The 25,662-nt window shown below is 45.0% G+C and overlaps 4 protein-coding genes and 1 pseudogene across 4 annotated transcripts; 2 read left to right on the forward strand and 3 right to left on the reverse strand.

Annotated features, from left to right (window-relative positions):
• LOC132206968 (histone H2AX-like) overlaps positions 1-25,662 on the reverse strand; it is a 234,717-nt pseudogene that overhangs the window by 36,919 nt on the left and 172,136 nt on the right.
• LOC132207119 (histone H2B 1/2-like) lies at positions 219-768 on the forward strand. Its single transcript, XM_059642294.1, has one exon. The coding sequence runs from the start codon at positions 224-226 to the stop codon at positions 602-604; it is 381 nt and encodes a 126-aa protein (XP_059498277.1). The 5' UTR covers positions 219-223; the 3' UTR covers positions 605-768.
• LOC132206959 (late histone H2A.2.2) lies at positions 2,479-2,898 on the forward strand. The gene has a single exon (XM_059642074.1). It carries the CDS (start codon positions 2,506-2,508, stop codon positions 2,896-2,898), a length of 393 nt encoding a protein of 130 aa, XP_059498057.1. The 5' UTR covers positions 2,479-2,505.
• On the reverse strand, positions 3,702-4,112 carry LOC132206998 (histone H3). Its single transcript, XM_059642171.1, has one exon. It carries the CDS (start codon positions 4,110-4,112, stop codon positions 3,702-3,704), a length of 411 nt encoding a protein of 136 aa, XP_059498154.1.
• On the reverse strand, positions 5,059-5,372 carry LOC132207044 (histone H4). Its single transcript, XM_059642235.1, has one exon. The coding sequence runs from the start codon at positions 5,370-5,372 to the stop codon at positions 5,061-5,063; it is 312 nt and encodes a 103-aa protein (XP_059498218.1). The 3' UTR covers positions 5,059-5,060.

A 25,662-nucleotide genomic window follows, 5' to 3' on the forward strand; every position in this document is an offset into this window, starting at 1 on the left:
GGTTTGTGTTTCACATTTCGTTGCAGATCCGAACAGATCCACTTTGTGTTTCACACTAACCAATCACAGAAAGGCTAATCACATGGTCTGACATTCTTGTAAACTACCCAATCAGGAACAAGACATTTCCCCCATCCTTCATTAGCATTGCTGACGCGGTCAGGCTATAAAATGCGAGCTCCGAGCCTGCTTCCGTTTATTGTATCTGAAAGCGATCGTCACGATGCCGGATGAGAAGAAAGCGCAGGCAACTTCCAAGAAGGGCGCCAAGAAAATCATCAAGAAGGCGCCGGGGAAAGGCGGCAAGACAAAGAAACGATCCAGGAAAGAAAGTTACGCCATCTACATCTATAAAGTGATGAAGCAGGTTCACCCCGACACCGGCATCTCCTCCAAGGCGATGAGCATCATGAACTCGTTCGTCAAGGATATTTTCGAGCGTATCGCGGGGGAGGCTTCCCGCCTGGCCCATTACAACAAGCGCAGGACCATCAGCTCCCGGGAGATCCAGACCGCGGTGCGGCTGCTGCTGCCCGGGGAGCTGGCCAAGCACGCCGTGTCGGAGGGTACAAAGGCGGTGACCAAGTACACCAGCTCCAAGTGAGACCCCACATTGTGCTGAGAAAAACACATCCAAAACCCAACGGCTCTTTTCAGAGCCACCCACAATTTCAATGAAGCAGTTGAACCATTTTTCGTTTGTAAATGATTCTCGGTATCTATAATTAATGTCTCTAATCTTATCTTTGTTTACACAAACGTTCTAAACATTACCGTGCGGTCCCTGTCCCTCTGTCGGTTACTTTCGGTTGCCTTCCTACCCAGTCTCTCCTCCCTCCCTGTACAGAAAGCACATTCATCGTCACTGTCATTTTTTTTAACAACTCCTATGTGTTCCAGTTATTATTTACCCCTTGATCAGGAATTTCACCCCCTGGAAAGAAAACTAACTGCTCGAGTCCCACGAACAGATGTTGGGGGATACTTGTCATTGAGGATTTTAGCTGTCGGTGAGAGGCTTTCAAAATGAGCTGAGCTAAAGCCAGAGCCAGGATTGCAGTCGCAAGTGTGAAACTGTGTTCAAGGACAATATGGGAGGGCAACTTCAAACTATTGTTTCAAGTTTTAACCCGTTCACCCCGAAAAACGTTGTGTAAGTTTTTATAAATACATCAGCGTGCACTTGTAATGTGAAATTGAATTAAATTCAAAGAAAAATTAAACTGTTTATTCCTCTTTGTGAAACTTTCCCCCCTCTATCCTACATGTTGGAGGGTTTTTCAAATTTGTCCCAATGGGGGTATGAACGCTGGATTTCACCCGTGGCAATGAAAAATTATGATCTCTTATTTGAGTCCCATTAAGAGAAATTCCGCGCGATTCCTTTTTCAATTTCCAAATCTGTCAGGGAATTTATCCGATTTTTTTTTCAGTTTGCAGTGTGTGGGGCTTTCTGCTGTCGGTGAGAGGCTTTCAAAATGAACCGAGACCGTCCGGAAAGACTGATCCAGCACAATAAGTGAGGGCTATTTTACAATGTTTTCTGAAAACGGTGTTGCTTCGGGAGTGACAGAGAGAGATTATGTGAAGTGAACATTTTTAACTGAAAGGAAATTAAATCGTAAGCATTAACGCAAAAATCCTTGTAAAACCTCTTCCTCGTATTGCCCATATTGGCGGGCTTTTCAAATCGGACAGAAAACGTTTGATGATTTGGCGCCGGTATTTTCCTACGGTTTCCACGCAGAGGAATTTTGTTTTATTTTCAAATCTCCCCGCGGGTTCTATCCGGTTTTGCAGAAAGCTGTAAATGAGGCTTTCTGCTGTCGGCGGGAAAATTTCCAAGTGAACCGAGAGGAAAGCAGAACAGCTGCCGGACTGGCATCGCAAAAGTGGAAATATTGTTGATCTTGTGCAATAGGGAGAGCGATTGTAAAATATTGTTTAAAGCAGTATTGAGTTCAACGAGAAAGAAACAGTTGTGTGATACTTTGATTATTATATCCGGGTGTAGATGTGAATTAAATTCAATCTGTGCAGAGAATAACTTTCGGCGGGCTTTTCATTCCCCCTTCCGCTTAATGTTAAGTTTTTTCGCGGGGTGGGGGTAATTCAAGATCAAAAATAGTTGGTTTCAACTAGGCCGGGAAATCAGAGAGAGATGGTGTGACGTATATAGGTGTATTCTAAAAGTAAATTATCTGAAGTAAGAACGCATTCTTCTTTGTAAAACTTCTACCCATTTCGAAATTATTGGCGGGCTTTTCGAGTTTGAAAGAAAGCGGTTGATGATTTGGCGCCGGGATTTTCCGGCCTCCTCCCCGGGCCCTATCCGGATTGGTGAGGGAAGCAGATATCTGATTGGGCATTAAAACGACATTAGGAGATACTGAACAATGTGACCAATCAGCAATGGCCGCACCCCCATTCATCCCGAAGGTACAAGAGGGCGCGATGTGGCCGCATTGCTCCATTCTCTGTGAAAGTGTTTGTGAGACTGTGGCAATGTCTGGGAGAGGAAAGGGCAGTGGCGGCAAAGCTCGGTCGAAGGCGAAGTCCCGGTCGTCCCGGGCTGGGCTGCAGTTCCCGGTGGGCCGTGTTCACAGGCTCCTGAGAAAGGGTAACTATGCTGAGCGTGTGGGTGCCGGAGCCCCGGTTTATTTGGCTGCGGTGCTCGAGTACCTGACGGCTGAAATCCTCGAGCTGGCCGGTAACGCGGCCCGCGACAACAAGAAGACCCGCATCATCCCCAGGCACCTCCAGCTGGCCGTGCGCAACGACGAGGAGCTCAACAAGCTGCTGGGAGGGGTGACCATCGCTCAGGGCGGGGTGCTGCCTAATATCCAGGCCGTGCTGCTGCCCAAGAAAACCGCCGCTGGGAGCGCCACTAAAAAGTGAAGACACTTATTGAATCTGACAACCCAAAGGCTCTTTTCAGAGCCACCCACAACATCAGTGAAAAGCAGCTAGACTTTCACTGCTGGCTAACTAATTTTCATTTTATGTGCAAACCCGGTCCTCTAAACGCGCAAAAAAATCCCTTTTGCTTTCGCTTTAACAGTGATAAAACTAGAACGGGACGAATAAAGTTGGAGGGTTTGCTGCAGGGACAGCGACTGCGACTTTAAATAGTGACTCAAAGCGGTATCCCCATCCAGGGAACATGAGACATGGAATAGCTCGGCCCCAGAAAGATGCCATGCGAGACAGAACCGACCATCCTCAGAGGATCGAATACACTTGTGGGAGATTGGGCAAAATTTCGATTGCATGGCCAAAACTACAAAAATCATTTGTGTAATGTGGCGGGTTTTGAAATTGGCGATTGTTCCCACCCTCCTTCTCCGGCAAGTTCAGTTACAGCTGGGGAAACGCCACGGGAAGCAATTCCCACACAGGCGGTTCAATTGGAAATGTATAAACTATAAAGGGTGGAATGCAGTACTTGAATTTGTTGTGATTACTGAAAATTTATAAACCTGATCGTCCCGAGTTGCCTCGTCTTCAATATCAGTTCGTGCATCCCAGACCCATTCATTTTCTGTAACTCTTGTTGCATTGAGACATCAATAGCATGCTGTGTGTTGACATTAACTAAAGTCCAGTGCCTGACGATTGCTGCTCTCTCGGGACAGTTTAGTGGCTCTGAAAAGAGCCGTTGTGTTTCTCGGGGTGAATGTACATGGCCGGGCACGCTCCGTTTAGGCGCGCTCCCCGCGGATCCGCCGGGCCAGCTGGATGTCTTTGGGCATGATGGTGACCCGCTTGGCGTGGATGGCACACAGGTTGGTGTCCTCAAACAGACCCACCAGGTAAGCCTCGCTGGCCTCCTGCAGGGCCATCACGGCCGAGCTCTGGAAGCGCAGGTCGGTCTTGAAGTCCTGAGCGATCTCCCGCACCAGGCGCTGGAACGGCAGTTTGCGGATCAGCAGCTCGGTGGATTTCTGGTAGCGGCGGATCTCCCGCAGAGCCACCGTGCCGGGCCTGTAGCGATGAGGCTTCTTCACTCCGCCCGTGGCCGGAGCGCTCTTGCGGGCCGCTTTGGTCGCCAGCTGCTTGCGGGGAGCTTTTCCTCCGGTGGATTTGCGCGCTGTCTGCTTGGTTCTGGCCATTCTCTACAACACACACAAGGTACTACTCTCAATGCTGATCCTGCTGCGGCGCTGCCTATTTAAGGGAATGGAGAGCACGCCCTAGAGCTGCGATTGGATACAGTCCCGTCCCTCAAATCCCCGCGAAACAGCCACTGAAGGACAGAAAAGGCAGTAAAATAATTATTGGAGGCTGATTGGTTAACTTGAAATGACAGTTGGTCAATTTCAAATCGCCCGCCGATTTCAGCCTGACCTTACAAAATATTAAAAAGTCCCATGCGCCTGCGCCTAAGATTATATCTTATGCTTTACAAAATTTTCTTGTGAACCTAACTTGCAGTCAGCGCGGAGAGGGCTCTGAATCATTTCCTGACGCATCTCTAACAGGCAGGTGGAATGAACACGCCACTAAAACCTCGGCACGGCTACCAGAATCAAAACTGAACAAATTATCATTCCTGGGAGCGTCAATGAAGTACAAACACTGTAATATGTATCATTAGCGCCTGGGCCCAAAATTACGGACAGAGCAAATTATTATTCATGGTCTGGACAGCTGGTGTTATTACTGATAGACTGGTATTCATATGGAAGAGAATCAAAGATTTAGGGTTGAGAAACAGATCAGCCATGGTCGCATGACGGAGCCGGACGCTCCTTCTGTATCTGACATAACCAGCTGCAGAACCGTATCGTCTCGACTGGCCGTGAAACCTCTATCTGTAGTGTAGGGATATCTTGATTATAAAACACGTTACTGCAGACAGTATAATTTAACAATCGCGCTCTCTCTCTTGCAACGCGGGACACGAAGTTAATATATTTCCTGAAGGATTGATGCAAAATTAAATGTCGCTGCACCAGCCCTATGTGCTGGTTCCCCATCCTCAGGTCTCCGCTCTCAATCGGAGTGTTTGGGTGGCTCTGAAAAGAGCCTTTGGGTTCGCTGGAAAAGGGACGATTTGCTCAGCCGCCGAATCCATACAGAGTGCGGCCCTGGCGTTTCAGAGCGTACACCACATCCATGGCAGTCACCGTCTTGCGCTTGGCGTGCTCAGTGTAGGTCACCGCATCCCTGATCACATTCTCCAGGAAAACCTTCAGCACCCCGCGGGTCTCCTCGTAGATCAAGCCCGAGATGCGCTTGACCCCGCCACGGCGAGCCAGGCGCCGGATGGCTGGTTTCGTGATGCCCTGGATGTTATCACGGAGCACTTTGCGGTGCCTCTTCGCTCCGCCTTTTCCCAGGCCTTTGCCTCCTTTCCCTCTCCCAGACATCACGCGTCTTCACTGCAATCGCTGCTGACTGAGAGCGGAGCTGCCTCACCTTTTTTTATACAGTCCGCCCCGACCTGACTGAGAAAGAGCTGACAGGGAGTGATGGGCGGCCCGGGCAGAAAACTGAGTGACAAACAGAGAAATGTCCAGCTCCGCCTCCAGCTTACTGCCGCCCCCAACTGGATCTGGAACTAAACCTTTTCTCCACAAGGGCAGTGAACACAAGGCCCGGCAGAAAACCTGCAGACTCAAACTTATGTTCAAAGATAATAAAACCTGGATATTTTAAAAGCAAGATGACAAAGTGTGAAGCTGGATGAACACAGCAGGCCAAGCAGCATCTCAGGAGCACAAAAGCTGATATCACTGATACAATTTTAAAAGCAGTTGTGAAACAATTAAAAGCCCATGTCCTGGCCTTTCTTTCAGAAGACAGCATGTCAGCTTCCATTTCACAGATAGCAGGAACTGCAGATGCTGTAGAATCCGACAAAGTCAGTTTCCATTGCTCCCGGTGAATCAGACAAAATCATTTCTTGGGGACTGTGTTGTGAAGCGGGGTTTCTGCGCCAGTGTTACTGTCTCCCTGAATATGTGAAATAGAAATGGACAGGAACTGAAACTGACATTTCCACAGCCATCATAACAAAGTGTGGGGCTGGATGAACACAGCAGGCCAAGCAGCATCTTAGGAGCTCAAAAGCTGACATTTTGGGCCGAGACCCTTCATCCAGCCATTTCACTTTCCACAGCCATGTCACATTCCTCAATGACTGCCTCTGGCTCAGGCTCACCCCACGTGGTTCATTCTCAGGGTCAGTGCAACATGTCCAATTCTGTTCACTATCACTCACGTTAACCTATACAATACCAGGTTCATTTCTTTGCTGCTTTCTTGGTAACTTCGGTTTTCAGCTTGGCCTTCGCTTCAGTGAGCGTTTCCAATGTTTTCAATTGTATTTGCTCCTCCTGCTCTGACAGTGAACAGTACAAAATCAATCCCAACCGGAGATCAGCTGTTCTCCACTAAACAGAGACACACAGATGGTGCAGTTTCTCAGCATGGGGGGTATGTAGCTAACCACTGTCAAGGTGAGTGTGTGCCCGGACGGACTTTCCGAGAGGAGAAGGAATAGTGATGACCCCACTGTAATACAGGAGGATTGTTCTCAGGGTCAGTGCAACATGTCCAATTCTGTTCACTATCACTCACGTTAACCTATACAATACCAGAGAGATTTGGGATTGTAGTCGGGGGTTGTAGTGATAGAGCTTGCTGTTAGGGTGGATGGAGGCTATATCAAGTCTGATCAGTGTGTGAGTGTAAAACTGTGTCACAGAATCGTGCAGTAAGGCATTCTTTGACTTGGGCCTCAGCATCATTGTATCCTCCACTGTCAACATCCTGGGAGCTACCATGAAGGACAAATTGAACCGGACTCACCCGATAAATGCATTGGCTACAAGAACAGGGCCAAGGCTATGGATGCTGCAGCAAGTAACTTCCCTCCTGATTTCTCAAACCTGTCCAAAATCTCCAACATTCAAGTCAGGAGTGTAAAGGTTTCCCCTCTGTAGCCCCCATTACCTGTATTAGTGCAGCTCCAACTGCACACAGCAAGCAAGGTACTATCCACGAAAAGGCTGCTCCTGTTTAATTGGCACCACATTCACAAACATCCACTCTCTCAAATATAAAATTAGATAGCACCTACCAAACCCACAACTACTTCCATCTTGAAAGACAGCAGCAGCAGGTTCATGGGAACTGCACGATCTGCAAGATCTTCTCCAAGACACTCACCATCCTGACTTGGAAGTATATTGGCCGTTCAGTCTGTGTCAATCCGTGAAAATCCTGCAATTCCCTTACTAATGGCAATGTGGGCCGACCTACAGCTCAGAGATTGCAACGGTTCAGGAAGGCAGTTCACTACCACCTTCTCACGGGCATTTCAGGAGGGTCAATCAATGCTCAGACCAGTCAGTGATGTCCACAGCTGGCATTTTTATTCTTTGAAATGTCTGCATTATTCTTGCCCAGTTACAAGGACTGTCCAAATTCTCTTAAAACACCCAGTTGTGAAACAAAGCATAGACTGGGTAATCATTTTGCACAACATCTATGTTCTGCTTGCAAAAAAGACCTTGAACTTCCTGTTGCCTGCCACTTTAATGCACCACCCCGTTTCCAGGCCAACATCTCTGTCTCTGTCTTGCTGTAGAGTTCCATTGAAGCTCAACACAAGCTAGAAGAACAATACCTCATCTTCCAATTGGGGACTCTGCAGCCCTCCAGACCCAGTATCGAGATCAATATTTTTTGGGCCTAACCTCTACCCCTCACAAGGCCTTGTTACCACATACCCTGCCATTATCCACCACCCACTAAGAGTTCCCAAAAACTACTATTCAACCTCCCAGTCTGATCGTTATCAACTCTGTCCAAATGTTCTTCTCTCTGTTAGGCTTTATCCTAACATTTATTCCAAACCCCATCACACTCTCCTTTTATCTGCATATAAACTGACGTTTTCCCAACCACCATCAAATCTGCGGAAAGGTCACTGGACCCAGAATGTTAATTTTGTTCCTTTTTCCTTCGAAGATGCTGCCACACATTGAACCGCTCCAGGCCATTTGGCCCAACAAGTCCTCATCGCCCCCTGAAGAGCACCCTACCCAGACCTATTCCCCTACCCTTTATTTCTCATGTCTAATCCACCAAACCTAAACATCTCTGGGCACCACGGGCAATTTAGCACAGCCAATCCACCTAGCTTGCACACCTTTGGACTGCGGGAGGAAACAGGAGCATTCAAAATTATGCTCAAACTTTTATTCTATATGAAAACAGTAAGGGAGGTGACATGAGCAGAACAAAACATTGGCACATAGTTCACAATTATGCGCTTAATCTGCAGCACGCTTCATAGAATCACCACAGAATCCCTACAATGTGGAAACAGATACTTCAGCCCAACTAAAATTCCACACCGACCCACTGAAGAGCATCCCCTCCCAGACCCATCGCACCGCCATTTCCCTGCAACCCTGCATTTCCCTTTGTCACACACAACCCAGAGGAGCGCATGCGTGAGGCCCTCCCCCAGCGCTGCCATTGACTCAGTGAGTGGAAGAGGTTTGTTTGAAACAGGCCGCAATGGAGAGACCAGCGCCCAGGGAAGCGAGGGAACAGCAGGCTCCTTCCAGCAGCGCATCGAGATGTGAGTCTGGGGCACAGAGGGGGCTCCGAGACCGGCATTGATTCGGGCTCAGTTCAGGGAGAACCGGGGGCTGTTGGTAAGAGGCGGAGCGGAGCAGGAACTGGTCCCGGAACTTGGAGTGAGCGGCCTGGAGGCGGGAGAGAGAGGCCTTTCTCGGGCTGTGTGTGGGCCTGCGGAGGGAGACACAGCGGCAAGAAGCTGCTGTGGGGTCAGTCTTGTGCTGTTCATCCTCTAAACTGGGATGGAAATTCGTTGTTCGGCTTCAGTTTCGCGCTGTTTTTGGACACAGTGCCGTGAACAGTGGAAACACAGACTAGAGGCATGTTATAACCCTGAAAAGGACAGGTATTTGAGTCCCCAGGTTAAATTTCTCACCTGAAATATTTAAAATAGCGCCCTTTGTTCTTCCTTTTCACAGGTAGTGTGTTGTGAGCTGGATATTGATCTGTGTATGCATGCCTGTTTCTTCGGATAGCCCCATGTATGAAAGTACAGTTGTTGCTCAGTTTCTGATTCTCACTCAGTTGATTTCGAATTATTTCAGGAAAAAAAAGTACCATGAGAATTCCCAGAAAAGGAGCAGATCTGGAGAACAGGGAATAAAGCCTCTGGTTCTGTTCATTTTGCTCGTTTTCTTCTTTTAAAAACAAACACACGTCCCAATGATTATGAACTTGATGTTATGTTGATTAGTTCCATACGGCCAGACTTTCTGTATATTGACTTCCTCCAGGCAAATACTTGAAGGATCAGGATGATGTTGTATTTCCTCGGTACAAAGCCAAATCTGACCAGTTACTGCTAACAATCAGCAGGTATGTAGCCCACTGACGTTGACACAAGTTTTGAAGATGGATAGACTGATTGGTCATCCGAAATAGACACTCAGGAACAGCATTAAATCTGCATTTTATAAGGGCATTTTCAAAGTTACAATCAAGACAAACAATAGATCATGCTGTAACATAGTTTCAACAGCCATACCTCAGTGAGATGTTAAGTACAGAAATGGGAAGAACCCGTGCAACAAGAGTTACTAAAGTGGATGAAACATGTTTATATGAAGTTTATCAGTGACTGAGAAGGACAGAATTAATCCTTTGATGAATAATTCTCTCCTCCTCTCACTCTCACACACACACACACTCTGACTGACTGAAGGTGTATGTTACAATGTGGAACAACTAAATTGTTTTGTGTTCACTGCAAATCATAGAAAATGATAGACTCAAAATGATCTCCACTAACACCCTCAAGTTACAGAACTCTGCAGCACAAGAGAAAGGCCCGTCAGCCCATTGCGTCTGCACCTTTTTTTTCAATGAACAACTTTTAAAATCCCAATCAGCCAGCATTCTATTTCCATGAATGTATTGAGGCTGAAGAGGAACTGCTATCCTCACCCTTATCATTTCTTCACCTTACAGGAGTTAATATTTCTTTTTTTTTTCTTCAGTCTGGCAAGAAACATTGTGTATCTCTTTGAATTTTTTGTTTCAATTTTCTACAAAGGGCTTGATGTTCATGTCAACCTTCCCTGCAGCACAATCATGTTAGTCCTCATGTTAGGGACAAATGTCAGTGTAATATTAATCCCTCAGTCATACAGAGTCAGTGAATATCTACTGTACCTGAGATGGTTGCAGACATCACGAAGCTAGCACTGCAGCTATTCGCAGGCTGATAACTGGAGAACTAATGTCAAATTGGCACTAACAGACACTGGCAGTGAGTGGAAGAAGTTCACAATTCCAACAATTACTGGAAACTAGTGTGCAGAATGTAATGTCCCAGTGCAAGCACAGTGGGCTGAATGGTCTGCTTCCACGCTGCACCTCACCTTGATTCTCATCCTGGTGATGAAGTAAATGATATTCTGTTGTATAGAGTATTAGTTTAAAAATGTAACATGAAATAGCCAGACAGGAGCAAAACAAAATTTTTAAGAAAGAGCACTAACGATCTCCAATACAAAAAAAAATGAATCTAAATGTCTCATTGATACTACTGAAACCTGAAAAAACAAATCCCGTACTGAGACAGAGAATCAGCATATGATACAATCGGTATATAAAACCCACACTCAGCACATAAACAGTAAATTGTTTTGTTGATTCAGAATGGTTCTCAGAGGAAACCAGCCCCATTTATATGACCCCTCCTAGATCCTGCCAACTGATAACGAACGAAGAAGTCTCAAAATGCCGAAGAGATTAAAATCCAGTCTCAACGCCCTATTAGCTATGTCAGAATGTGTTGCATATTCACAGAGAATATTACTGGCTGCAAGAGAATCAAGGCACATTGATACACAACAGTAGAAACTGACAGATACGGATTGATACCTACACTGACTCATTCACATTCCAGAAACACACAAAAGAAAATTGATGATGAAACACATATTCACATTCAAATAACAGAAACTGACAGGCATGGACTGATAATTTGACTTGGCCATTCACACAGCAAAAACTGACTGGAGAGATGGGGAAATGCAGCCTAACATTTATGTTGCAGATACTGACAGCAAGAATAATGTTGTTAGACACAAATTCACAGAATAAAAACTGACTGTTACACATTGATAAATGCATTTGCCTATTCAAAGCCAGAAACTCATAGGTGGAAATTGATGGGTAAAATCACACATTCCCAAAGCAGAATGATTGTTTATAACAGTCTTGGTTTCAAATAACTGATGGGGGACAGATTGGTAACTTCACTCACCGATGCACAGAGCAGAAACTGACAGGCATAGAGCAATAACTACACTCATCTGCTGCCGTAGGTACTGATTGACAATGACATTTACATATTCACACAGAAGAAACTGACAGGTATTCACTGATAACTAAACTCATATATTGACATAACAGAAACTGCAAGTGATAGACTGAGAATTACACAAACATATTCACCAAGCAGAGGCTGAAAGTGTACAGATTGATAACTACACAACTGTATTCACACAGCAGTCCGAGAGGGATAGACTGAATGTTAAACTCACATGGACAGAACAGAAACTGACAGGCAGAAATCAGCAGTGAAACTCTCATTCTTTTAGCTGAAACTGACAGGTAGAGATTAATAACTAAATCCTCACATTCACAAACCAGAAACTGATAGGGGCAGAATAATAATGACATTGACATATGCACATAACAGAAAGTGATATGGACAGAATAAAAATATCACTCCCAGGCTCATTTGACATCATCTGAACAGTACGTTTGAACCACTAAATTCATTTTCACAGAAAAGTGTTTGCCAATTAAATATTGATAACTTTATTCCCAGATTGACAGAGCAGAAACTGATAGGCATAGATTGATCACTGAACTCATATTCAAAGAGCAGAACCTGACAGGTACAGATCCATAACAGCACTCACATATTAACATATCAATTGCTATCTGTTAGTTCCAGCTAACATCATTCACATATTGACAAAGAAGTAACTGACAGATAAAAATAGACAACTATATTTATATATTCCCAGACCTGAAACTGGCAGGGACAGAGTGGTAAATACACTCATGCATTCACATATCAGACTGACAGGGACAAATTTAAAACACTATTTCACAGAGCACAAGTACAAGAATAGATTGATCACAGCAGTCATGCATTCACATAGCAGGACCTAACAGGTAAGGATTGATAATTATACTCATGTTTTGAAGTAGCAGATGCTTACAGCTAGAGATTAATTACTGCACTCTCATATGCACAGTACACAAACTGACAGATAACTGATAACTGCACTCAAAATTTCACATGGCAGAAACTAATATAAACAGATTGATAAATAAGCTCATATTTATATCGCAGAAATAGGCAGTGACTAACTACTTCTGTGTGAATATGTAAACATATTTATCAGTCAGTCTCTGTCAGTTTCTACAATGTGGATATATCAGTTTAGTTATCAGTCTATAGTTGTCAGTTTCTGTGATGTGAATGTGTGAGGTAAGTGCATTGGATGCCATCTGTATGGAGTTTAGTGAGGTATTTGACAAAGTGCCACAGTAGACTGGTCCAGAAAGTAAAAGCCTCTGGGATACAGGGCAATATGTTGAATTGGGTCCAAAGATGGCTCAGTAACAGGAAACAACATGTAATGGTTGATTGCTGCCTTTGTGAATAGAAAGCTGTTTCAAGTGGTGCTCAGCATGGCTCAGTGTTGGGACCCCTGCTGTCCGTTTTCTACATTGATGATTTGGACTTGAATGTGGTTGGCTTATTTGAGAAGTTTGCAGACAACACAAACTTGGCCATGTAGTGGGTAGTGTAGAGGATAATTGTAAGATGCAAAATGGTACAGATAGTTTCATGGAGTCGGCAGGAAAGTGGCAGATGGAGTTCAGCTCTGATAAGTGCGAGATAATGCACTTTGGAAGCTCCAACAGTAAATGGAATCAAAAATAATTGAGAATATGTTGAGAGCGGTAGATGAAGTGAGAGATCTTGGCGTGCAGGTGCACAGGTCACTAAAGGTAGCAGTACAAGGATTTAGAATTGTAAACAAGGCATGTAGAATGTTCCCCTTCATTGACAGTGGTATGGAATACAAACGTAGGGATATAACTGTGAAACTGTATCCGGAAATGGTGAGGCTGCAACTGGAGTATTGTGTGCAGTTCTGGTCACCACGTTACAGGAAGGATGTAATTGCTGTGGAGGGAATGCAGAGGAGATTTACCAGAATGTTGCCAGGGCTGGAGATTGTAGCTACGAGGAGAGTTTGCAGAGGTTGTGGTTATATTGCTTGGAATACAGGAGGCTGAGGGGTGTCTTGATTATAGAAAACAAAACTGTGAAAAGGAGAGACAGAGTGGACAGGAGGAACCTGCTTGGAGAAACTGTTCAAAAATCAGAGGTCATTGATTGAAGTGAAGTGGCTGAAGGATCGGAGGATTCTTAAGGATTTTTTTTTAACAGTATGAAACAGTCTGACCTCTTCTAGCCTACCAATGTTAGGAAGGAAGATGTGCCAGGAACTTTGAGGAAGGTGAAGATAGGTAAGTCCCCCGGGCCTGATGGGATTTATCCAAGGATTCTGTGGGAAGCGAGGGAAGAGTTTGGAGGGCCCTTGGCAATGATCTCCTCGCCCTCACTGTCAACGGGTAGAGTGCTGGAAGATTGGAGAGTGGCAAACGTCAATCCCTTGTTCAAAAAAGGAAATCGGGATAACCCAGGAAATTACAGACCAGTTAGTCTTACGTCAGTGGTGGGCAAATTATTGCCAAGGGCTCTGAGAGATATGATTTCTGATCACGTAGAAAGGCACAGTTTGATTTGGGACAGTCAGCATGGATTTGTGAGGGGTAAAACATGCTTCACAAACCTTACTGAATTCTTTGAAGAGGTGACCAAACACGTGGATGAATGTACAGCAGTGGATGTGGTACCCATGGATTTAAGTATGGCATTTGATAAGGTTCCCCACAGTAGGCTCATGCAGAGGGTAAGGAGGCATGGGATAGAGGGAAATGGGGCAGATTGGATTCAGAATTGGCTGACCCTTAGGTGACAAAGGGTAGTAGTGGACGGAAAATATTTGACATAGTGTTCAATTACGAGTGGTGTACCACAAGGATCTGTTCTGGGTTCTCTTCCATTTGTGATTGTTGTAAATGATTTGGTTGAAGGCGTGGAAGAATGCATCAGCAAGTTCGCAGACGATACGAAGGTGGATCATGTTGTGGGTTACAAAAGTACATTGATAGTATACGGGGCTGGGTTAAGAATTGGTAAATGGAGTTTAACCTTGAAAAGTGTGAGATGATACATTTTGGAAGGACAAACTTGAAAACAGAATACAGGGTTAGTGGAAAGATTCTTGGCAGTGTGGAGGAGCAGAGGGATCTTGGGGTTCATGTTCACAGCTCCCTGAAAGCTACCAGCCAGGTGGATAGAATTGTTAAGAAGGCGTATGTTGTGTTAGCTTTCATTAACAGAGGGATTGAGTTCAAGAGCCATGAAGTTATGCTCCAGCTATACAAAAGTCTGGTTTGTCCACATCTGGAATATTGAGTCCAGTTGTGGTCATGCCATTACAGGAAAGATGTAGAATCATTGGAAAAGGTGCAGACAAGATTTACCAGGATGTTGCCTGGAATGGAGGGAAGATCTTACGAGGAAAGTTTGGGAGAGCTTCGGCTTTTCTCTTTAGAGCGACGAAGATGAGAGATGACTTGATAGAGGTGTACAAAATGATCAGAGGTATAGATAGAATGGACAGCCAGAGACTTTTTCCCCGGGTGAAGGTAGCTATTGTGAGGGGGCAGAGTGTTAAAGTGAGTGGAGGTAGATATTGGGGAGAAGTCAGAGGTGGGCTCTTTACTCAGAGAGTGGTCGGGGTGTGGAATGCGTTCTGGAAAGGAGAGTGGAGTCAGCCTCTTTCGGGGCATTTAAACAGATATGAGACAGGCATATGGATGATAGCATAAGGTAGGAGTGGAGGTTAGATAGACATGAGGATTAGGGGAGACGTTCGGCACAACATCGTGGGCCGAGGGGGCGGGGGGGTGGGTGTGGTAGCGGGGGGGTAGGCTGGCGGGGTAGTGGGGGGGTGTGCGGGTGGGGTAGCGGGTGTGCGGACGGGGCGGGTGGGGGGTGGGGGTGCGGCAGTGGTGGTGCTCCGCCATTCTTTCTGAAGCCAATGGTCAGTTCTTTAGTTTTTCCAACATTGAGAGAGATGTCGCCTTCACTGCACCATGTCATCAAGCCCTCTATCTCCCTTCTGGGTTTTGACTCCTGGTTGTTCCATATGTGTCCCACCATGATGGTGTCATCAGCAAACTTGTAGATGGTGATCATTTGGAAATTGGCGCCACAGTGTTGGGTGCACAGTTGGGGCCTGAGGTTGCATCCTTGGCGGGTGGCCTCCAGTGTTGTGTGTTATTGTAGAGGAGATGCAGTTGTCTGTCTTCACTGATTGCAGTCTATGGGTCAGAAATTTGAGGATCCAGTTGCAGTGGGTGGAGCCGAGACCAAGGTCACAGAGTTTTGAGATCAGTCTGCACAGGGTAACGGTGTATAGATGTTCCAGGGATGAATAATCTCCTACAACCTCTTGAATCAGGCAGAAGATACAGAAGCCTGAACAGGTTCAGGGGCAGCTTCTTTCTGTTCATTATTAAATTGATGAATCGACTCTTTGGCCTCACATAATGATGATCTTGTTAATGTTGATCTCTCCAAGTGCGCACCCTGTAAAATGTAACCTGCATGCCTCTCTGAGTTGTTTTGATCTGTACATCCTTGCTGACTGTGATCTGCCTGTACTGCTCGTAAACAGAGCATTTCACTGTCTCTCGCTACATGTGAATTTATTAAAACAAAATTAACAGAGCATATACTGACAGGTACATATTTGTAACTACACTCACGCATTCAACAAGTGGGAACTGACAGATATAGATCGATAACGAAACTCACATATCCATATACCCACTTGCAGTATGTGGTCCCACTCATGCAGCTGTATCAGTGTTGGTTAGCTTTTGGATCTCACTCAACCAGGTGTTCGAATTTTAAGAAAAAAAAATAGACAAGGAGAAGCTCAGGCTCGGAGTAGAATCAGACCGTGGTTCTGTTCAAATAAATAGCTCGAAACAAACAATCCTGATGAATAATTAACTGAATGTTACATTGGCAATATCAATCTGATCAATCTCAACTGATGTTAGTTTACAGGAGGTATTCCTTCTTCCTCCAGGCCAATACTTGAAGGACCAGGACAATTTAGTGTTTTCTCAGTACAAAGCCAATTGTGACCAGCATCTTACAACAACCACCAGGTATGTTACACTGTCAGAGCACAGAATATCCTAGCCACAGTGATAGCAGATTCAATGTCACACATTGAATGCAATTTCCAGAGAGATGTGTTCTAACCAAGAGTCAAACACCATTGAGGAAGTACCAGTGTATATCTTTTATTTGTACTGTCACTTCCAGCCCCTCAGTTCTAAACCATTTCACTTTTGAGGAATGACAGACTGAATCCTCATCCAAAATATATACACAGGAACAGCATGAAATCTGCATTCAGTAAGGTTACTTTTAGTGTTACAGTCAAGTGAACACATAGATGATGCTGTTAGTTTGACCAACCACATGGGAAGTAGATATGGAGTACAGATATTGAAGCAAACATTTCAGTTAGCAGTAACAGACAGACAATTATTATTTCAATGAATATTTGTCTCAATAGTCACAAAACTTAAATAAGGTGAATTCCAAATGCACGTGCTGTGCCAAAGACTGACATTGAGAGAATTGCTAATATACACTCTCACTCCCTCTCTTGCACCCTCCTCTCTCTCTCTCTCACTATCAAATGCATAAACCATCCCAACACACATTCCAACATATAATAGCCATGCAATACCATATACATTGCAAGCAACAAGAAACTGTCACATCTGGAATGATTTCTACTCACAGAACCATTGTCAGAGAGGCCTGCAGTCCTTCACATTATTGAGTCTGTACCGAGAATTCTCATCCCATTCATTCAACATTTCATTCACATAAATGTATGATAGCAGCAGAGGAGCTGCCATCCCCACCTTTATCGCAACATCATTCTCCTTTTCTTCAACTTTCAGGAATAGAATTTGCTTTGTCTTTTTCAGTCCAGCAAGAAACCTCTGGTACCTCTTTCAAAATTAATCTCAATTTTCTATAAAGAGCCTGACATTCCTCCTGGCCCTCCCTAGAATGTATTGCAGAGAAATACCAAGATATCTGAATACAATTTTCACAATAAATCAGTTTAATCAATTGGTTACTTTTCAAAGCAGTGCACAAAATAAAAATAGACAAAATTGGTTTGCTTGGTAGGTTTGTGAAACACTCCTTTTGTTTCAAAGCAGAGTTGAACAGTGTTGATTGTTCAATAAATTGAGTTTCACACTTTAAATCTGCTGCACTACAAGACAGAAAATAAACTTTCTTTTCCTTTCCACTTCCCTCCCATAGAACAACACAAGAGTACCAGTAATTGCTTCCACCATCACGGCACAGAGCAGGGTCATGTCCTGTCTACATCAGGGAATAAGTTCCCCGTTTGTCTTTTCTGTCCAAGCGACACTGTGTGGTCAGGCAGCTGCAATGCAGTTGAATTGTTCACTGCCATTGGCTTTCACAGTTTACACTGATTGCTACTTTAGCATTACTCAGAAAAGCATATCACTACACACTGAAAAAGAAACAGATGTTATTCTGACAGTCAACACTTTATATCATTAATCCCTGTTCAACTCTGGAGTGGGGTTCCACAGGGCTCTGTCCTTGGGCCTCTACTGTTTGTAATTTTTATTAATGACTTGGACGAGGGAATTGAAGGATGGGTCAGCAAGTTTGCAGACGACACAAAGGTCGGAGGTGTCGTTGACAGTGTAGAGGGCTGTTGTAGGCTGCAGCGGGACATTGACAGGATGCAGAGATGGGCTGAGAGGTGGCAGATGGAGTTCAACCTGGATAAATGCGAGGTGATGCATTTTGGAAGGTCGAATTTGAAAGCTGAGTACAGGATTAAGGATAGGATTCTTGGCAGCGTGGAGGAACAGAGGGATCTTGGTGTGCAGATACATAGATCCCTTAAAATGGCCACCCAAGTGGACAGGGTTGTTAAGAAAGCATATGGTGTTTTGGCTTTCATTAACAGGGGGATTGAGTTTAAGAGTCGTGAGATCTTGTTGCAGCTCTATAAAACTTTGGTTAGACCGCACTTGGAATACTGCGTCCAGTTCTGGGCGCCCTATTATAGGAAAGATGTGGATGCTTTGGAGAGGGTTCAGAGGAGGTTTACCAGGATGCTGCCTGGACTGGAGGGCTTATCTTATGAAGAGAGGTTGACTGAGCTCGGTCTCTTTTCATTGGAGAAAAGGAGGAGGAGAGGGGACCTAATTGAGGTATACAAGATAATGAGAGGCATAGATAGAGTCGATAGCCAGAGACTATTTCCCAGGGCAGAAATGGCTAGCACGAGGGGTCATAGTTTTAAGCTGGTTGGTGGAAAGTATAGAGGGGATGTCAGAGGCAGGTTCTTTACGCAGAGAGTTGTGAGAGCATGGAATGCGTTGCCAGCAGCAGTTGTGGAAGCAAGGTCATTGGGGTCATTTAAGAGACTGCTGGACATGCATATGGTCACAGAAATTTGAGGGTGCATCCATGAGGATCAATGGTCGGCACAACATTGTGGGCTGAAGGGCCTGTTCTGTGCTGTACTGTTCTATGTTCTATGTTCTATGTTCTAACTCTACACTATACAAGTTACAAAGGCCCATTGTGTTTCCAGTCTTGAATCTGAGGAACAGCACAGAATCCCTTCTGTAGCAGTGTGTTGCCTTTCACTTGCACATGATTCCCACAGGCACCAACAATTAAAAATCTTCGGTGGTTTCCCATTCACTACAGGAGACGGGAACTGAGATACAGACTGGCAGCACGAGGGAAAACTCACTCACACACAGCCAGTGGATGCTAAAAGGAAAAGAATGAAGTACGGCCTCACAGTAATTTCCAGATATGAACTGACTCTCAAAATCTCTGATTACACCTGAGGATATTGGACTATTACAGTGCCCAGTAGTGACAGATAGATTCTACTGCGCACTCAACCTCATGCACAATGTAAAAACAAACTGAGACTGAAATGCAATGCAGTTGAGTGCAATTGAAAAGAGTTTGACAGAGTTTACTACTCCGACACAAACCACAACTGAACATACAAAAATGAGATCCATGTACTCTCCCTGAGACTGTGGGAAACATATCAAAACTACCACAATCGTTATGAAAAGCCAGATACCCACAGAACTTATGTCATATTGGCCTTTACAAATAGACGCTGACAATGAGTAGATGAAGTTCACATTCCGAACAATTACTGCGGAACTGCTGCATAAAAAAATCCCAGTACAGAGACAGTGGGCTGAATGGTCTGCTCCTATGCTGTACCATATCTGTGATTCTGATTTTGGTGAGAAACAAGCAGTTTAATCAGTGGTACCACAGATCTCAGGCTGTCTGACCAAATAGGAAATATGTGACAATTTGTCAGAATGGTTCTCAGAATAAAGCAGTTCCCCTCCTGTTATCACCCCATGTCCTGAACTTCCTCACCCCCCCTCACCTACCACACGGACTGACACTCAACTCATAAATCACACACTGCAGAAGAGATTCAGAGCCAGCCTCAACACCCTAACAATAACTATCACAGAGTGATTTGTACAGTCACAGAGAATAATACTGGCCTTCAGAGACTTAGCCATTTTGATACATGAGGAGAAACTGACACGTACAGATTGATAACTACACCCACTTGTTCATATTGCCGAAACACCCAAATGATGACAACACATTGACTACAATGTAAAGGTGTGACTGTAGTTATCAGTCTCTCTTGGTTTCTGCTAATGTCAGTCATGCATTCACATTGCAGGAACTGTCAGGGAGAGATGAATAACTTCACCCTCATTCTCAAAGCTAAAATGGGCATACGCAATGATAACTACACTCCCAGATTCACAGAGCATAAACTGACAAGTATAGTCTGTTAACTAGACTCTCCTATTTACAGAGCAGAATCTCACAGGTACATGTTGGGAACAGCACCCACACATTCACCAAGCAGGAACTGACAGGTGTACTTCGATAAGTGCATTTACACACTGACAAGGCAGAAACGGAGAGGCATGGACTGGGAACTCATATTCACACAACAGAAGCTGACAGATACAGATTAATGTTGTCACTCTCAATTCTCAGAGCAGAAACTGACAGATACAGGCTGGTAAATACAGTCATACATTTACATATGTGAAACTGACAGGTATATGTAGATAAATATCTTGATTATAGAAATGATTTGGAGTTGGGTATTGAGGATAAAATCTCTAAATGCGCAGGTGATACTAAGCCAGGGAGAAGAGTGAATTGTGCGGATGATACTGAGTGACTTCACAGGGACATTGACAAGTTGGCCAAATGGGCAGAGACCTGGCAGATAAATTTCAATGCAGAAAAATATGAGCTCATGCATTTTGCGAATAAAAACACAGAGAAACAATACAAGCTTAAGGGTACAGCTTTGAGGGTAGTATTGGAGCAGAGAGATCTTGGGGTTCATGTGCAATATTCTCTGAAGGTGGCCAGGCAAGTTGAAACAGTTGAGAAGCAGGTTCAAAGGATCTTTGAATTTAAAAATAGAGGCATTGAGTCTCAAAGGAAGGACGTAATGCTACGCCTCTACAAATCATTGCTAAGACCACATTGCTCAGACTAGATTTGTGTTCAGTTCTGGACACCTTATTTAAGGAAGAAGCCTCTGGGGAGGGTTCAAAGAAGATTACTAGAATGATAGCAGGATTTTACTGACAAGGAAAGATTAATGAAATCAGGCTTATTCCCCTTGGAGCAGAGAAGATTAAAAGGAAACCTTATGGAGGTGTTCACAATTATGAAGAATTTTGAGAGAGTGAAGTTCAATACTCTATTTACACTATGTCAGTAACCAGGGGTCACAGTTTCAAGATTGTCACCAAGACAGCGAGGAGTGAGATGAGGAGAAACATCTTTACTCGGAGCATTGTTAGGATTTGGAATGCGCTCCCTGGGAGAGTGGTGGAGGTGGATTCCATGTGAGGTATGAAAAGAGAGCTGGATATATATTTGAAAATGATGAAGTTTAGAGGGTCATGTAGATGGGGCTGGAGAACAATCCTGCCTATAATTATTTCCAGCTCACCACAATTATAAAATAAATGCAGAGTAGATTCAGTTCTTTATGTCATCTGTCCTGACCCACTAACCAGGAGATTAAATAGTTATTCAAGTTAGGAATGGACAGCACAAAATTTCAAATCCCTGCCATCATGGATCAGATCATGTTACAGCAGAAGAAATTGGCCCACTCAGAGTTATGTGAGAGACAGTTATTCCAATGGCTTCTCAAGGCAAATTCATGTTTGGAGTTGATGTCTGGCTGAGTGAATGGGAAGAAAGCTTAGCCATTTCTCAGCTGCAGAAACCTGACGCTCCTCTGTCTTCTCTTCCTTCTCCCCCTTATTTGCTGGAAGGAACAATTGCTATCCATCAATTTGTGAGGCATTGAAGGGATTCTTCTGTGCTGTCTCACAATGTCCACGGAAGATTGACAGAAACATTTCCCTCTTCACCTTGACCTGGTTCCTCATCCCCTCGCATATCTGTGTGCCTCAGGGTGGTGTATGTGATGCAGGATGGTTGCTGGTCTGCTTGCTCAGCCTGAAAATAGGACAATACAGAAACATAGTAAATGAGGAGCAGGAGCAAAATCGGTGGCCTCATGGACAGTGAAGGTGGTTATCTCAGAGTACAACGGGAACTTGATCAACTGGGCCAATGGGCCGAGGACTGGCAGGTAGAGTTTAATTTAGACAAATATAGAGGTGTTGCATCTTTGGTGAGGCAAACCAGGGCAGGTTAATGGTAGGGCCCTAGGGAGTGTTGTCAAACAGAGGTATTGAGGGGTGCAGGCACACAGTTGCATAAAGTGGAGTCCCAGGCGGACGGCAAGTTTGGAACAGTTGCCTTCATCAGTTCCAACACTGAGTGTAGGAGTTGGGATGTTATGATGTGGCTGTACAAGACATTTTGCCCCTAAGAACTCCATGCAACTAATTGAACAACATTCACTGTTCTGGTCCCGACTACTTTCTGTGACAGGGAATCCCATTGGCTCCCCACCCTCTAGGTGAAGACATTTCTCCCCATCCTCAGCCCTTCCCCGTCTCCTTTCAACTGTGACCCCCTGAGTGTGGACTCACGTGCCCTCAGCCCCCACTCCGGCCATCAGCAACATCTGTGTTTACCCGTATTAAGTCCCGTTGAAGTTTCACAGGTTTCTATGAGATCGAACCTCAATCTTCGAAACTCCAGTGAATATAATCCTCACCGATCCAGTCTTTCCTTATCCATCAGACCTGCCATCCCAGGATTCAGTCTGGGAAACTTCGGCTGCACTCCCTCCATAGCCAGGACATCCTTCCTCAGAGACGGAGACCCCACTCTGCAGACACAATACAGCAGGAAGTGGTCTCTCCCTGTACAATTGCAGCAAGACAGCCTTGCTCCTGGACTGGAACCCTCTCACTATGAAGGCCAACATCCCAATTCCCTTCTTCACCATCTGCTGCTCCTGTAATGCTCACTGTCAGTGACTGTTGTATGAGGTACATCCAGGACTTGGAGCACCCCCACATCCCAATCCGGCAGATAAAAACCCAATTTCCTGGTTTTGCACCCAAAGCAGATCATGTCACTCTGATCTACATTAAACTGTGTGAATCATCTCAGTGTTGAGTCTACAAGCTGGACATTCGGAGGGGGTGGCTGGTGAACGTGGGGATGTGGAGGGAGTGGATGGTGAGAATAACAAACTTTATCTGGAAGACACTGAGAGTGTATGGCATGAGCTGTGAACATCTGGGGTTGTTACACAGACCAGTTCCTCTTAGAAAAGCACACAGTTGGAACAACTTTGAAACGGATGATGACGAATGTTATTTCTCTGTACTCTGAACAGGATGTGGCCAGTTCTGCCAAGGTGGCAAGTGGATGCCAATCTCGAAATATCCTTGAATGGATCGACATTCTCGGCCTGAAGGCAATGAGGAGTTTGCAAAGGTTTAGGAGTCACGTGCAGAGCAGATCAGGTGAGAATGGCAGATTTTGCTCCCATAAGAACCATCAGAGACAGGAATGGGAGTAGGCCATTCGGCCCCTCAATCCTGCTCCACCATTCAAAAGGACTGTGGCTGATCCAACATTCCTCATGTCCACTTTTCTGCTCTTCCCTTTGATTCCCCGATTGATCAAGAATCTGTCAATCCCAGCCTTAAATCTGCCTTCCCCCTGCTGCCACAAATACACACAGCTCCCTGTAGCAAGGAGTTCCAAAGTCTCTTATCTCCCTGAGAGAAGAAATAACTTCTCATGTCAGTCTTCACTATTGAACCAGATGGTTCTTTGCTTCTTACAATGGTCATCATTGGAGTCTTAACTCCAGATCTGTTTTGTTTAAAGTAGAAGTCAAAATCCACCGCATGCCACAGCAAGATTTAAATTCAAGCCCTCACAGTATATCCCGGCCATCTGACAGAATAGGATATTGCCTCCCCATTATTTCAGAAATTGAAAATGAATCATATCAAAGTGCAGTGTTCAGGTCAGCATAATTTGCCCCACACCATTGAGCCAAACATCGACAGCAGTGGAATCCCTACATTGTAGAAGTAGGCCATTCAGCCCATTGAGTGCATACCAACCCTCTGAACAGCATCCCACACAGACCCACTCCTGTAACCGATCCCTGTACCCGTTCACTTTCCATGGTTACTCTCCCTAATGTACCCACCACCGGACACTATGAACAATTTAGCATGACCAATCCACCGAACCTGCACACCTTTAGACAATGGGAGAAGACTGGAGCACCCGGTGGAAACCACACAGACAATATGAGGCAGCAGTGCTAACCACTGAGCCACCGTGCTGCCCAGTGTTTTTGCTGTGTAGGGCTTGCTTAGCTCAGTTGACTGTCTGGTCGTGCTGAAAGCGTGTGGTTCAGTTTCTGCACTGGTTGAGATTGCTGGGAATGATCGTCGCCCTTTGCCTTAGATGTGGTGACCCTCAGGTTAAACAGTAAAACAGTTGTTGCTGTTGTCTCTCTGTCTCAGCCTCTGTCTCTCACTCTCTCTCTCTGTCTCTCTCTCTCTCTCTCTCTCTGCAAGCTTTTTCACTACAAAATAACTTAGGTGTTTCCCGCCTGATGCAACATCACAGTGAGCTGTAAATAAAAGAAAAGACACTTTCATGACAGAATGCATCTAAATGCACGGGGAGAGGGTGTAGAGGCAGATTCACCAGGATGTTGCCTTCGACACTGGAGAGTGCCAGTGATGGAGAGAAATTGGACAGACTGGGGTTATTATCCTTAGAGCAGAGGAGATTGAGACACTGGACACGATTGGAATGTATCAAATGATGAGGGACCATAGATTGGGTGAGCAAGAAGAAATGTTTCCTCCTTGATGGAGGGACCAATGAGGGACAACGTTTTCACCCAGAAGCTGTGGAGAAGGAGTGGATTAGGCAAAATGGGAGGATATTTAATTGGGGAATAGGAAACTATGACGTGATTAGACATGAGTTAGGAAGCATGGACTGGGAGCAATTGTTCCATGGTAAGGGAACTATAGACATGTGGAGACTGTTTGAGGAACAGTTGTTGCGAGTGATGAGTAAATATGTCCCTCTGAGACAGGCAAGAAGGGGTAGGATAAAGGAACCTTAGATGATGAGAGCGGTGGAGCTTCTTGTGAAAAGGAAGAAGGTAGCTTACATAAGGTGGAGGAAGCTAGGGTCAAGTTCAGCTAGAGAGGATTACATGCAGGCAAGGAAGGAGCTCAAAAATGGTCTGAGGAGAGCCAGGAGGGGGCACGAGAAAGGCTTGGCAGAAGGAATCAGGGAAAACACAAAGGCATTTTGCACTTATGTGAGGAATAAGAGAATGGTCAAAGAAAGAGTAGGGCCAATCAGGGATAGCATAGGGAACTTGTGTGTGGAGTCTGAGGAGGTAGGGGAAGCCCTAAATGAGTTTTTTGCTTCTGTCTTTATGAAAGAAATGAACTTTGTAGTGAATGAAACCTTTGAAGAGCAGGTGTGCATGCTGGAATGGATAGAGATAGACGAAGCTGATGTGCTGAAAATTTTGTCAAACATTAAGATTGACAAGTCACCAGGCCCAGACCAGATTTGTCCTCGGCTGCTTTGGGAAGCGAGAAATGCAATTGCTTCGCCACTTGCGAAGATCTTTGCATCCTCGCTCTCCACTGGAGTCGTACCTGAGTACTGGAGAGAGGCAAATGTAATTCCTCTCTTCAAGAAAGGAAATCGGGAAACCCCCGGCAATTACAGACCAGTAAGTCTCACGTCCGTCGTCTGCAAGGTGTTAGAAAGGATTCTGAGGGATAGGATTTATGACCATCTGGAAGAGCATA

This window comes from Stegostoma tigrinum, chromosome 44, assembly GCF_030684315.1.
Source record: "Stegostoma tigrinum isolate sSteTig4 chromosome 44, sSteTig4.hap1, whole genome shotgun sequence".
Classification (NCBI taxonomy): domain Eukaryota; kingdom Metazoa; phylum Chordata; class Chondrichthyes; order Orectolobiformes; family Stegostomatidae; genus Stegostoma; species Stegostoma tigrinum.

What these genes read in the sequence shown, in the direction of transcription:
- LOC132207119 (XM_059642294.1), top strand. Translation starts at nt 224, where the DNA reads ATGCCGGATGAGAAGAAAGCGCAGGCAACTTCCAAGAAGGGCGCCAAG.
- LOC132207044 (XM_059642235.1), bottom strand. Translation starts at nt 5,372, where the DNA reads ATGTCTGGGAGAGGGAAAGGAGGCAAAGGCCTGGGAAAAGGCGGAGCG.
- LOC132206959 (XM_059642074.1), top strand. Translation starts at nt 2,506, where the DNA reads ATGTCTGGGAGAGGAAAGGGCAGTGGCGGCAAAGCTCGGTCGAAGGCG.
- LOC132206998 (XM_059642171.1), bottom strand. Translation starts at nt 4,112, where the DNA reads ATGGCCAGAACCAAGCAGACAGCGCGCAAATCCACCGGAGGAAAAGCT.